This window comes from Pleurodeles waltl, chromosome 7 (assembly GCF_031143425.1).
Source record: "Pleurodeles waltl isolate 20211129_DDA chromosome 7, aPleWal1.hap1.20221129, whole genome shotgun sequence".
Taxonomy (NCBI): Eukaryota; Metazoa; Chordata; class Amphibia; order Caudata; family Salamandridae; genus Pleurodeles; species Pleurodeles waltl.
Window position 1 is genome coordinate 293,311,621 of NC_090446.1, and position 14,488 is coordinate 293,326,108.

General features: G+C 45.2%; 1 protein-coding gene across 2 annotated transcripts in view; it reads right to left on the bottom strand.

Annotated features, from left to right (window-relative positions):
• Positions 1–684: 684 nt before the first annotated feature.
• CDK5RAP1 (CDK5 regulatory subunit associated protein 1) overlaps positions 685–14,488 on the bottom strand; it is a 172,417-nt gene continuing 158,613 nt past the window's right edge. For both annotated transcript variants that reach the window (XM_069243680.1, XM_069243681.1), the window contains exon 14: positions 685–1,496. In XM_069243680.1, coding sequence (XP_069099781.1) covers positions 1,416–1,496 — 81 coding nt within the window. In that variant the 3' untranslated portion in view covers positions 685–1,415. The remainder of the gene's footprint in view (positions 1,497–14,488) is intronic.

The window sequence follows — 14,488 nt, forward strand, 5'->3', positions numbered from 1 at the left end:
TGAATGAGCGTTTTTGAACAACTATCATTTTGGATGTGCAGTGCTAGAGTGCTAAGGAATGAAGATTTTGTCCTACTTATCTCTGCAGATCATTGTTATCTGAATGTAGTTACTTACTCCACTTAACCACATCCAACACCCTTCTAACCACATATCCGCCCACAGTAATCGTCCATCTATCTACCCATGAACTAATCTATTCGCACTTCCCTCCACATTTATCTACCCTTCCTCACAGCTTGATAAAATATCTCAGCATCCATCAAAACACACACCCTTGCATTTATCACCCACCCTCACTCAAGCATATATCCATATACACACTATGATGTATTCATTCATCAGCTCACCACCAAGCATTCATCTACCATACCATGCAATGACACCCCTTCATCTACCCAGCCACCATTCCAAGCCGTCAACCAACCACCTACTCATCCTTGTAAACAGCTACTCAAACATTAATCTATCCTTTCAAACATCTAACAAATATATATCTGTGCCTGAATGTACCTGTAGGTCTGTTGTATTATTGCATGTCTTTATGGGTGTGCACATGTGGGTATTATCTGTGTGAATATGGTTGCTTGAATGTTTCTTTTGGGTTTGAGAATTTAAACATGTCACACACACCTAAAATATGCCAGCCCAAATATGTATGCAAGCTTTTTTTAAATCTTCTAGTGAGCGTTTCATATTTATTATAAACAAATTTAGTGAACAAATAAAACACAAAAAACGGTCTTCAAATAGCAGTTGTTTTAGTTTAAGTGGGATGATGGTTTTCTTTGTTTTAATATACTCCTGCATCTGAATTCCGATACTGAAAGTTCATGTATATCTCTTAAGATCCGCATTTTTGGCATTCTTGTTGAAAAGGTAAATGAGTTGGGCCTTGATGGCATATAATAAAACTAAATATCATGGATTTTAGCTTAGCCAGTTGAGTAATGACCCCTGCATTATATAAATATACTTCATTTAATGATGGCATGGACAAAGAAGAATGGAGCTAGATCACAAAGGTATCATGTCAAGCCTATAAATGTCCACTTTCTGAGGGATCCAAAGTGGTGGGAGAAATAAATGCTGTTTAAGTAGAGTTTGAAGATATATTTTCTTGAGTTTGTTTCATTCTTTAAATGAAAACTGCACTTTCACTGGGTTTCAGCAAAATTAACAGAGGACATACATCACTTGTCAAATTGAAGTGACCAAAATATGACTTCTCCGATCGGCAGTTGTAGATGTCTTGAAGCAGTTTACCGGGGCTTGATTGCTCAGCCATGGTATGGTTTGATATCGTTACATCATAGTGCTTCTGCTTTCCTTCGTCTTCAAACTGCCTTATTGACCCTTTTCGTCCAGTTTCTGCTTATTGTCACCATTCAGTAATTCTTAACAGCTCGTTATCGTCAACAAAAGGCACAGGAGCTTCTCAAGGAGGAATGCTGCAGAGGAAGTCCCCGAAGGCTCTGGGAGCTGGAGCCGGTTATCTGAAAGTATACAACCACAAAAGATGGTTTAATTTTCCAACTGGCCTGCTTACCTCTTGGTCATGAGTTACAGCACTGTACTTTAGTGACGAGGAATAAACACTCATTAACATCTGTGCAGTCAGTGGGGAAATCACTTTATATATATGTTTGATGGCATATAAACCCGTATTTTTACACCTTAACACAAAGAAAAGAAGCAAACAACCATAAACCACAGTGAACAGGTTTGAAAGTTAAAAAAAAAAAAAAATACAGGAATACGAATAGAAACAAAGATAATTAAACACATTACCCAGTTCTTGAAGTAAACCACAACACAGCCACCACCCACACCTTCAAGTCCTTTAAGGTAGTCACTAGAGATTTCTGCATACAAAACATAGCTGAGGTTTGTAGATAACTGGGTAAGGTTCTCCGGAATGCTGACGAAGCTGTGACCGCCCTGGACAATTGCCCTTCTCAGATGACACAGAGCGCCGTGGCCTAACAGACGCTGTTAGACCTGGCAGCTCTTGGCATGGTTTCCCTGTGCTTTTGCCTTCTGACCTCCTGTTATTGGACCCTGTGCTGTAATTCGTTTTGGCTGGTTTTGATACTCTGGGCACTTTACCACTGCTAACCAGTGCTAACTTGCAGGTGCTCTCTGTCTAAATTGCATTGGTGATTGGTTTTCATGATTGGCATATTTGATTTTCCTAGTAAGTCCCTAGTACAGTGCACTAGAGGTGCACAGGGCCTGTAAATCAAATGCTACTAGTGGGCCTGCAGTACTGATTGTGCCACCAACATGAGCAGCCCTATAAACATGTATCAGACCTGCCACTGCAGTGTCTGTGTGTGCAGTCTTGCACTGCCAATTCGACTTAACCTTCCCCTTTCTTACACCTAGGTCACCCCTAAGGTAGGCTCTATGTAGCCCCATGGGCAGGGTGCAGTGTATTATAAAAGATGGAACATGTACTGTGTTTTGTATGTCCTGATAGTGAAATACTGCCAAAATCGTTTTTCACTATTGCAAGGCCTATCTGTCACATAGGTTAACATGGGGACTGCCGTTAAATATCTTTTAAGTGTTGTTTCCCATGGGGAGCAGATAGAGGTTTGGAGTTTGAACTCACAATTTAAAAACACAACTTTTAGAAAGTGGGCATTTTCTTGCTTAACCATTCTGTGCCTCTGCCTACTTGTGTATTCCATGCCTGGGTCAGACAGCCAGTTGGGCTGTTCTGAATTCCCTCTAGACAGTGACACTAAGGAAGCTGGGTATAGCTTGCATACCCTGATGAGTCCCTGGGCTAGAGGGGGGAGCTGACTCTTACACCTGAAAGGGCTGTTCCTGTCCTCCCAGAATGCAGACTCCAACCCCCTGGTGTGTGTCTGGTGCCAGGACTGGGCAAGGCAGGATCTTGTGAACAACAGAGAGTTTCCTTTGAAGCTGCCTACTTCAAAGGCAGAAAGTGTTATTAGTAGTGGACCCAAAACCCCAGATTTTCAGATCACTTCTGGATCAAGAGGAACCTTTGCCAAGAAGAAGAGTTCGATGCTTGAGGATGACCTGCTACTCTGCCTGTTGCTTTGTTGTGCTGGCCTGCTGCTTTGCTGTGCTGGCCTGCTGCTGCTGCTTCTGCCTTAAGAGGGAAAGGACTGGGCTTTGCTTTTTTAAATCTTGTTTGTGAAGCTTCTCCAAGGGCTTGGACTGAGCTTGCCTCCTGATAAGAAATCTCAGGGACATCAAAGACTTCACCTGCCAGTACCTGGGTATTCGTGCTGAGGACCCTGACTTGCAAAGTGGTGCCAACCTAGGTCCAGGGCCCTTGGAAGTGAGTTCTGCTGAGAAAACAAGAAGATCCAGGCACACTGACTCCGGACGACTCTAGAACGGGCACCGCTGCACGACTCCGTGCCGCTACCTGCAACCTGAAGCTGTGGTCCCCGCAGGAGTGCGACGACCCCAACCGACACCGCAGGCTCGATGCCGCCACAGCCTCGCTAAAGTTCCGCAACTCCGTGGGTCCTGAAGTGCTGTGTCACTGACGTTTGACACCCGACTCTGCTGCAGTGCCAGCAGCCCCGTGAAGTCGCCCAATGCACGTTGACCTGCCGTATTCCTCGACCCCACTAGATCAACAGGGACCGACTCCTCACACCAACTCTGCATCTCCTCCTCTACTCTGCAGTAAGGAGCTGACGCCACACCGGATCCGGTGACACCTCTCCTCCCCACCTCCGTGCACCAGCTTGTTTCATCTATACCGAAGGTAATGTACCTGGGAGTCCGTGTGGCACCGTGAACTGCACCATTGGGGTCGAATGGTTGGGAACGACTCCGTCAGGAGGCCGCAATCACTCTAAATTTGTGTTTCAAAGCGCTATAGTCAAGTTTAATCTTTAAAAATTCATAACTTTTTTTGTGTACGTTGGATTTTTGTCATTTTGGTCTTGTTACTTAGATAAATATTGGCTATTATTTTCTTAACTAGCGTTGTGTCCACTTTGTAGTGTTTTCACTGATTTACTGTGCGTTGGTAAAAATACTTTACACATTGCCTATGAGATAAGTCTGACTGCTTGTGCCAAGCTACCAAGGGGGTGAGCAGGAGTTATCTGAGCTGTGTATCTCTCTTAGTCTGACAAGAGTGAGGGTCCCTGCTTGGACAGAGTGCAAACTGACTGCCAACCGGGGACCCCATTTCTAACAGACGCCAAGAAACATCAAGCTACCCTGGTAGAGCACTTCTGCTGTTACAACTTCACGCAATACACAGCCCAACAGCACGCTAAGGGGAATAAACTAGGTAACCCACTAGCATGGTTAGCATGTCAGGAAACACATACCCACCCCCTCCACCCCCAGTCACTAAAATTGCACCAGACACGGACCCAATCCTGGGATGTCAATCAACTATACTAAAAACATTCAGTTCTTATTACACAGAAGTGTAAAGAGTGCCTCCCGCTTCACCCTCCTGGGGCAATCGGACGCTTCTTCATCCCACTTTCCCTACCATCTATCAGTGATCTGAAGTGAGAGGAACTGGACGAACCAATTACTATAGCTGAGATGAAGACAGTAACACATGATCTAACCTGCAAAAGGACCTCTGGATTGGATGGGCGCCCAAGAGAATATTTATGACTGGTTCTCTCCAGCCTCACCCCGTGACTAGCCGAGGAATACACTGAGGCTCTCACCACAGGCGCGATCTCAGCCTCCCTCCAGGAGACTCTTCTCATATCCCTGCTAAAGCCAGACAGGCACCCCACTTGTCTCTCCTCCTTCCACCCAGTAGCCATACTGGGAGCAGACTACCGGATACTTGGTAGGATCCTTGTGGATCAATATCTGCAAGTAGCTCCTGCCCTAGTTCACCCCGACCCGAATGGTTTAGTACCACGTCATAACGCATCTAACAACATCAGACAACTCTTCCACGTGTTTGGTCAGGCCTCGCTTTGGTAGCCACTGGCAGCTTGTCTCATAATAGACCTCAAAAAGGCCTTTGATTCTCTGTCCTGGGATTACCTCTTCAAAGTCCTATGGGTGATGGGCTTAGGCCAGAGTCTACTAGCATACACAAAATTATGATACACAAACCCATCATCCAGGGTATGCGCTGGACGCTTGTTCTCAATCCCCTTTCCCATAAGACACGGAACATGTTAGAGATGCCCTCTCTCTTCTATTCTACTCTCAGTTGCCATAACCAATTGACTTACTGCCTTCATCAAGGCGGCCAACAATGGGGGATCCCTCTAGATGACCTACACACACCGCCTCACTTTCTGCAGATGACCTCCTACTATATATCCAGAATGCATCTGAAGACATGGCCTCATTATCAGCAACCTTCCGGGACTTCGCATCAACTGGGGGAAATTATGTACCTTTCTATTTCGACAAGACGTTCCCCACAGATAATCCATATGAATAATACTCTATTAACCTAGAAGACAGCAGTGTTCCGATACCTGGGGGTTAATAGATATCATTCCCAAGTGGACTTATTTGAGGGCAACCTGAAACGTGCTTTCACAGCCCTAAAGTCCCAAATGCGGTTTTGACAGCAACAACCCCTTGCCCTAATAGGCCGAATAAGGCTCTACAAAATTATTGTCCTCCCCAACTTTCTGTACCACTTTGTAAATGTTCTCGTGTTTCCCCCCAGACTCTTCTTTCGAGATTTAGACCAGATATTGAGTGGCCTTTTGTGGGATGGTGGGAGGAGATGAGTGACCCTCCCATTACCAGTATGACTGGAAGGGCTTGGAGCGACATCCTTCGAAAACTACTACCTTACGGCTCCTTCAATGGGTATCCTGATGGCTGGCAGGCAAGAACCTTTACAAGAAGAGCACAGGGGACAGCACTCTCCCTATTAATGTAATATGCCAGCTCCTTCACCCAAGCATCAGCATGCACCACTCTTGGCCCCTAAATGAGTGGGTTGCCCAAAAATGCCTTGCCAGGGTCTTCCAGCTGATGATAAAGATAACCTCCTATTCCCCAAATATACCCCCCCACATTAAACTTCTGGGAGGCCACTGCCCTAGGCATTTTCCCCTGGCAAAAAAACCAAGAGGAGCGGGCACGCGTTGCCACTATCGTCCTTCCGCTGGCTAAGCGTCGCCTTACCATGCACCGGAGACCTCACCAACCCCCAGCACTCTCCCTGTGGCGCAAGGCACAGTCCCACTGGGGAAGGCTTAAAAATCAGCGATGCACTCACAGGCTCAACCCTAAACAGAAAGCTGTCCCTGTGGACAAGCCTCAGGAGCAGCTTCATTTTCAAGAATTATTTTAGTGGGCATTGGGGAGGAATGGATAGGGCCCTTAGGACACTGCCTACTCCTTTCCATTTCTTCCACAACAGTTTTTTTTAACGCAGTGCATAATCCTTTAATGAATACTAGTTATAAAAAATGTTGCAGATTTGACAGAGACAGTGGTCTACTGTGGCTTGCAAGCATTCATAGGGTTTCTCAAACAGCAACCTGCCTAATCTCCACTAAGCAGGTGGTTTTGCAACCTCAGAATGGGCAACTTGCTATGCGACCTCTTGTACATAGGCTGTATCGCAAACTGCATACCTGATTGCAAAACCGATGGTGTTCAATCTGAGTATCCTGGTTTGCGAACAGTTATTAGTACATCGGGCCCATAGTAAATTAAGATAAATATAAACAATAACAGTATTGAGGGATGTCACAGGGATGAAGTCAATGAAGACACCTAATAGAATGTGCAATGACAAACAAATCTATGCATAGTTGTGGACATGCCACAGAAGAAAGTCAATGGTCAAATTCTAAATAGTTGAATGTTACAATTAAAAAGGGAAAGGCAGTGAAAAATCAAACAGGTAGAGGATGGATAGAGTTCCCATTTTTGTGGCCTCCACAGTGACTTTCCCAGCAGCCAAAGAGGGCACCTTATTAACAGGGTTGAGGTACAAGCCGAACACCATTTTAGGGCTGGTGTTAGGCAAGACCTTTTGATTTTATTAAAATGATAAGTGCAATATACTTACAAAAAAGGAACTTTCAGCCACTTTTCATCCAATCGTCTGTTGTTGTGTTGTTCCTATCCTGCTTTCGCCCACGTCAGCATACAGAAAGTGGTGATGGGCCACCCTACTAAAGCGTCTATTTAACGTCACTTTGAGTGAATGCATTTTGCTCTTTCACAAGGTGCACATTCACACACAAGGAGTTCCGTTTAATGCCAGTGTTGACTGATGTGATAGTAAGACACAATTCAAGTGAGCACAGACTGCTTTCAATGCTATTTTAAATTCCTTTTGAAGTGGACTGCTGCTATTTCACAGCATAGAATATTGTGCTCTTGGACTCAGTTTCACCAAAAGTTATTTGATAAACTTCTCCAAGGGCAAACATTATGATGTTTAGATTTGCAGCACATTAGTAGTAAGTTTGCTCAAACATAGTTGGGGTGTAATTTGGGTTTTAGAATGCATATTTTATACTGTGGACCATCCTTCCTGCCTTCAATCCACCTTTGTTATTTTCAACTTTGCCTTTTTCCTTCTTTCTTTCATTTTTGCCTTCTTTCCTTTTTTTGTCCTTATCCTGTCCCAGAAGACTCTGCAGAAGGAGAGGGAATAGTAGTGGAAGCCAGACAGAAACCCCTCCTTGTAGCGCTATATAGTGCTGCCCTGTTGTTTGGATCCTACAATCCTTATCATAAACTACCTGTCCCAGACAACTGCCAGTAGAGGGGGAGGAGCAGTGGAAGCAGAGCAGAAGCCTCTCCTTGTAGCGCTGCCCCGCGGCACGGGATGCAAGATGCGCTTGGGCAAAGCCTGGGCCTAGTGCAGGCCCACTTGCACCTGTCAAAGCCAGGATAAGGGAGGGCAGGGCCACTCCCCTTGACTTTGTTTCATGAGGCCACATCAGCAAGTAACCGGCAAGGAGCAAAGGTACAGTGACTTATTCCTTACTGTTTATTTCAACGGAGGAATCATGAGGGCAAAATTGTTCCGGACTGTGGGCCAGATGTAATCACCTATTTTGCAAAATTCCACTATTTGCGAATGCAAAATAGTCTTTCACGATGTATCAAAGGCATCACAGTCCCATTTTAGTGAACTGCAATTTTTAGCGATTCCCTAAAATTGCGAATTTGAATAGGAAATCACAATTTGCGATTCCCTAAATAGGGAATTCTTATTTGCGACTCTCTATGCACATGTATCAAGCATTTCCTAAATGCAAACTGGGCATTTAGGAACTGCAATTACCACCAAATCCAAGTTGGTAGTAACCATGTGCAATTTTCAAAAATGCATTAAAATGCCTTTTTTAAAATGCCTAGAGCATGTGTACGCTTTACATGTGCACAATCTTTTGGGGGGGGTGCACCAAAGGGGGCCTTAGGCCCTCAGCACCCTTGGTTTTGCATTTCCTAATCTGCAAATTCCTAAAAGAAATTCACAAATTAGGAAATGCAAAACCATTTGCACCTATGGGCCCTCTGGTCCATAGGAAAGAATAGAGTGTCCTTCCCTAATAGCAATAGCAAATGTTAGGGGATCGCTATTTTGTTATATTCTATTTTGCATCACCTAAATAGAGATTACCTAAAATTCGCAATTTAGGTAATGCACAATGCAACTTTAGTGCATCTGGCCCCATTTTACTTCATTTGAAGAAGAAGCTTTATTCGGTATAAAAAAATTCATCCATTACAACACATAATCAACAAAACATTATAAGAATACCAATAAAAACCATGTATAATAAAAGCACCCATCATAAAAACGTGTACATATAAATATATATATATATATATATAAAAATAAAAAACAGAAGAAGATAAAAACCTCATTCATAAAAACTGAAGAAAAATAAATGAGATCATTCTAAACATTCTACATTTTTGCGCCAAGTAGTAGCTCCCTTCAGGAATGATCCCAGGCCCTTCCATACCAGTACATCTGAGGCCATTTGCAGCCACATGAAAGCAGGACGGTGTTGCACAAAACCCTTGGGCCTAAGGAGCGGTAGTAGGAATCGGGTTCTAAATGGTGCATAAAAGACACAGAACAGTGTAAAATGGATCAAAGTTTGATGGAACACCCCATCTCAGGGGCAGGGTCTAATACATTTCTCCCCATACTGACCTAAGGGGAAGCACAAATTACTTCTAATGATCCCCAAACGAAATCGAGTTATGAGAGACCTTTCCCTCACATCCTTGATTTCTAAGAGATATCGCTCAGGACCTACCCACATCTTTAGCATAGTAAATTCCCTGATCGATTTTTTCCTTAGAGCCTCCCCCTCCCTCTTGGTCTCCTGGATTCTCTGAAAGTTATCCTTAACCCATTTCTTATCGTAGCTAGTCAGGTCCTCGGGATAATCAATCAATTCAGGCCGCCCCAGGTCATGTGCCATCTTCCTTATGTACGACAGCCAGGGAATATGCTTTACATTGTCGCAGGCCAAACAATCCCTTAGGATATCCCTATTGAGAGAGGCATGTTCGTTACTCCAAACTGAAATCCATAACAAAAGGAAAGCCAGCTGGGTAGTGTCCTGTACATACTCAAGGTCCAGTTCCAGGTGAAGGCAAAATCCAGGAATATTTTGACCAACACCCAGAAGCCTTCTACAGAAACGATTTTCTTCCACCATAAGGGCTCGGGTATCCCTAAACCCCCAAAGTGCTGAACCATACAGAAGGACAGGTAGGCATTTCCGCCTAAACATTTCAAGCAGGGGTTTGATCGGTTTGCTACCTACCCTAGCCGCAAAGTCAAAGGTTGCACCAACTTTTGCATGAAAAAGCACAATCCTTCTAGCAATACAGGGTTTCCAAGATCCTTTCTCATCAAAAATTACCCCTAAGTATGGGAACTCGTGGACTCTGCTAATAACTTGATCCTCCACCCTTAGCTCCCCCACCCTACTCATAGGTTTACCACAAACCATAAAGTGCGACTTCTTAAAATTGACCTCCAGTCCCAAAGCTGACATAAAGACAACATAAGCTCTAACTAATTCTCGGAGACCATTCATCGTGCGGGCCATAAGGACCGCGTCATCCGCGTACGTCAGCACAGGGATATCAATACCCTTCACCTTCGGGACATCCCTGCAGTGTTCCATCAGAAAATCTGTCAGTCCATTTGTATATAGAAGGAACAAGGTAGGGGCCAAGACACACCCCTGGCGCACACCCCTTGAAAGCTTGAAAGCCTCCCAGCATTCCCCATTTGGGCCCACCCTCACATTTGCTACTGTCCCTAAATGGAGATATCGGAGAAGCTCTACAATAATAGGGTCCAACCCTAACTGAATTAGTCTCTCCCATAATAAAGACCGGTTCACTTTATCAAAAGCACAGCTGAGGTCCATAAAAGCAAGATAAAGGGTACCTTTCCTGGCCTGCGTGTATTTGTTGATTATCATCAGTAAATTGAGACACTGTTCTTGCGTGCGGAGGCCTTCTCTGAAGCCATACTGTTCCCGACTTAAAATATAATTTCCTATTATCCAGGCCTCCAGACGCCCTAGGATAATCCGTCCCAGAATCTTCACAGAGGAATCCAGCAGTGAAATAGGGCGATAAGACTTAGGATCATTTCGATCACCCTTTTTAAACACTGGGACTATGCATGCCAATCTCCAAGAGGCAGGGATGCCCACAGTTACGGCTGCATTGAGAACATTTAGGAGAATGGGTGCCCATAACTGAGGGTTAGCTTTATACAGGTCCATCGGGATCGGGTCCGGGCCTGGAGCTTTATTATGCGCACAACTCTGTATCGCATCTATAACCTCCTGTAGTGAGAATCTGATTGCTAGGTTAGGAGCCACATCATACACACTCTCCCGCATATTTCTTAGGGGGGTACCCTCAAATATACTACAGAAATGAGTTACCCAGGCCTCCGGGGCTATATTACATCCAAGGCCCTCAGAGGTTTCTGTTTCAAAGGAACCTCTATTCACCACCTTCCAAAACAGGCCGGGTCTTTCAAAGCTGTAGCACGCTCTAACTCTTCCCAGGCTTTATCTTTATATTTTAGCTTACTATCCCTCAGGGTCCTTTTATACCTTATTCTCGCTTCTTTTACGAGAACCCAATCTCTAGGGTAGGTCTTGGTAGCCATCTTTAAATTTGCCCTTGCATCATAGCAGGCTTTGTCGTACCAGCCACATTAACGTTTATTAGGGTGGTTGCCTACTAAAAAGAGACAGTCTCTGACTGCTGCATATACTACTGTTATCGCATCTATAACAGTCATGTGATTTGGCGCTTCTGTCAGGAGTATTTCCATAAATAGATGTAGGTTATCCCCCACAACCCTTCCCACAACTTTTTGGTGGTCTACTTGCTTCCACCCAAGCCGCCTACCCTGGTCCTTTGTCACCACCGTTACAGGCCTGCCTCGTCCTAGTAACCGAAACGCCCCAGGGAGTTTAAAAGACAATATAAGGGGATTATGATCGCTAAAGCATTCGCCTACCACTTTACCCCCAATCACCAAGTCTCTCATAGGAGGGGACACAAAAATTAAGTCGATGGTGGATCCAGACCCTCTTCCAACATAGGTTGGAAGTTGGTGAGTGCCTACTGCTTCAATATCATAGAAATTCAAGAGGCCCATCTCCCCGAGTTCCTTTAGTAGATCTCTGCCTCTAGAGTCCTGCGGACCCTGCGCTGAATAGACCTCGCAGTCACGGATGAAGGGATTAACCACAGTACTGGACCGGCCCAACTTGGCATTAAAGTCCCCAGAGATGATGGCACGAAATTCCAATCTCACCTTCTCCATTCTATATTTCATAATCTTAAGAATGGAGAACAGGGCCCCAATTTGGCACCCCATATCCCACACAGCATTATAAAAGTTGACCAATAATACATTAAAATGATTGGAGAAGAGTACCCATACCAGCAATATACCTTGATGGTTACAGTTAATTTGGAAAGCACCCACTATCTTAGAGAGGCGAATTAGAGTAACCAGGCCACCTTTCGAGCGACCACCAAGAGACTGTACAGCTGGAACTGCATATCTGTCATACCCATCCCACACAGCCAGTCCTGCCGACCAAGTTTCCTGAAGCATGATAACATCATAGTTAGCCACAGACCCAACCCATGCTTGATCAGATAGCTTAGCGTCATAGCCCACAATATTCCATGAGATAAGATTACACTGTGGGTGTACCTATTCTTGTATAGCCAGTGCCTTGGCACATTGTCATTCCACCCCTTCCAGGGATAGGTTGCTATTGGTTCTTCTACTATGTGCCTGCAGGCTGAATTGTCCGGGGGGGGGGGGTTCCTACCAGATCCAGAAGAGACCCTAGTACACACTCGCATGTGATCATAGAAATAGCCCAAGGGAACCATACCCATAGAACCTGCACTAGGGACAGGAGAGCGATGGCTAGAGAGAAGCCTTTTAGTCAGGGCGGGATATCTGACATTTATAATAATACAGTTGTCCTTCCCCATCTTATTTTTAGGACCGACCCACCCAGTTCTTCTGGCAAACAGGATATCCTTGAAGTCCTTACTTAAAAAATCAAAATGTTTGCTCAGCCAATGTCCAACCTTATTTATGAGTTGGTTTGTAGACTCAGTTGCCCCATAAACAAGAGCAGGCACATTCGTCAGCACTACCACATAGGGGGCACATGCAGGGGGGAGATCCAAACAAGCCGGGGAAGGCCTGGCCGTTGGCTGGTTCAGATTGTCATTTCCAGGCAGCAGTTGGCAACCCCCCCCAGCTGCCACAGAGTCAGTATCAGGCTGCCTACTGCAGCTAGACATATTGACTGACCTCTCTGACCTCAATGAAGAGGTTGGTGCAGTCGGAGCAGTTTCAGCACAGGCACCCTGACCCTCATTATTGACAGGATTCACCAAATGGTAAGATGATTTTTCCATGGGCCCCAAAAGTCCTGCGGCTACCTCTGGGAAGGACAACTCCTTACTGGCACAGGGATGCCTTGTCAAAGCCCCACTTCTACCAACACCCTGGCTTCCTTGACCTCCTTGCGCACAGATCAGGGATACTGTTTTTTCTATGGCAGACAGTTTCGCCACCACGGGAGACAAAAGCTCCTGAATAATCTCCCGAAATTTAGTCAGTATATTAGTTGAGTCGTGCCCCAAGTGCTGACAAGGTGAAAAATCACTGCTCGCACCCTTAGGGAGCTCCAGGAGAGGTGTTTTAGTCTTTGGTATCAGTTTTTTTTAAGGCTTTTTTTTTCCTTGGGGGAGGGCTACAATTTTCCACAGGACAGGCCGGGGGAGAAGACAATAGAAGTCTTTTACTTCTTCTAGAGGGGCCATGGCCCCCAGGATCCTATGTTGACTCTATTGGCTCTCCCTGAACGGGCTCAGCATCAGCCATACCAGCACCTTGCCCCATCCCCAGATGGTCCACCTTCACAGCCGCGGCCTCACAAGGGCCATTTTCTGTTGGGGCCTGGTGCCAATCTTCCAATTCCATGGATACCTCCTCTCTGCCAAATCAATTTCTTTTGAAACAACCCCAATGGCTCTTGCAAGAAAGGAGCCTAATGTGGTGGCGCCATAACCCTGTCTGCTACTGCCACCCCCCCCGAGGTCCAGATAAGGCTACTATTTTCCTGCCCATATTAACAATACTGAGAACAATGCAGCAGCGTGGCAACAAACAAGATGGTACTAAATCGGCTTTTAAGAGTCCACTAGAAGCAAAAAGAGACTCCAAATTATGTACCAGGAAATTAAAATGGATTTGAGCAGTCACTCCTTACTGTAAACGAAAGAGGGGTTGCCCAGCCCAGCCTCTTTCGGACGATGACGGGCGCAGGACGGGAGTGCTGCTGAAAGTTTAAAGGGCTCCTGCCCTGAATGAAATTGGTGCTGCCTCCTGCCGCCACGAACCACGCTTCCCGCGAGGCGGGAGCGCTGCTGAAAGTTTAAAGGGCTCCTGCCCTGAATGAAATTGGTGCCGCCTCCTGCCGCCACGAACGCGCTTCATTTATGTGTACTAACTTTCATTAGCTCACCATAACTCTTGCCCTTTTAACTGATACTAACCTTCGATCAATTGGGGAACCCCTGATGCTATCTCCCAGTACAAACAGCCCAAACAAGCAGCTGAGTACTACATGGTTAGAGACATAAATAATTTAATTGAGAAAGTGGAAAGCATATTGAAGACGAATGCCTTGGCCAGAGGGTCTAACTAAAGGGCAAAGGTGACAGATATTTTTAAGAAAAGGACTAAGGTAGGCAAGGAAAATTACCCCCTAGCTGCACGACAATTTACTGGAAACCCAATTATTGTTGAGGGGTGGGTGGCAATGTGAAATTAATACCCAACATAGAGTGCTCAAACAGATATGATATTCTGCAGTGTGAACACATTCTGGCCAACCAATTCTCAAAACATCTGTCAAGCCCCCTTAGGGAAACCAGAGCTTGTTGCGTAGGCTCTCATTATTCTAATGAGACTACT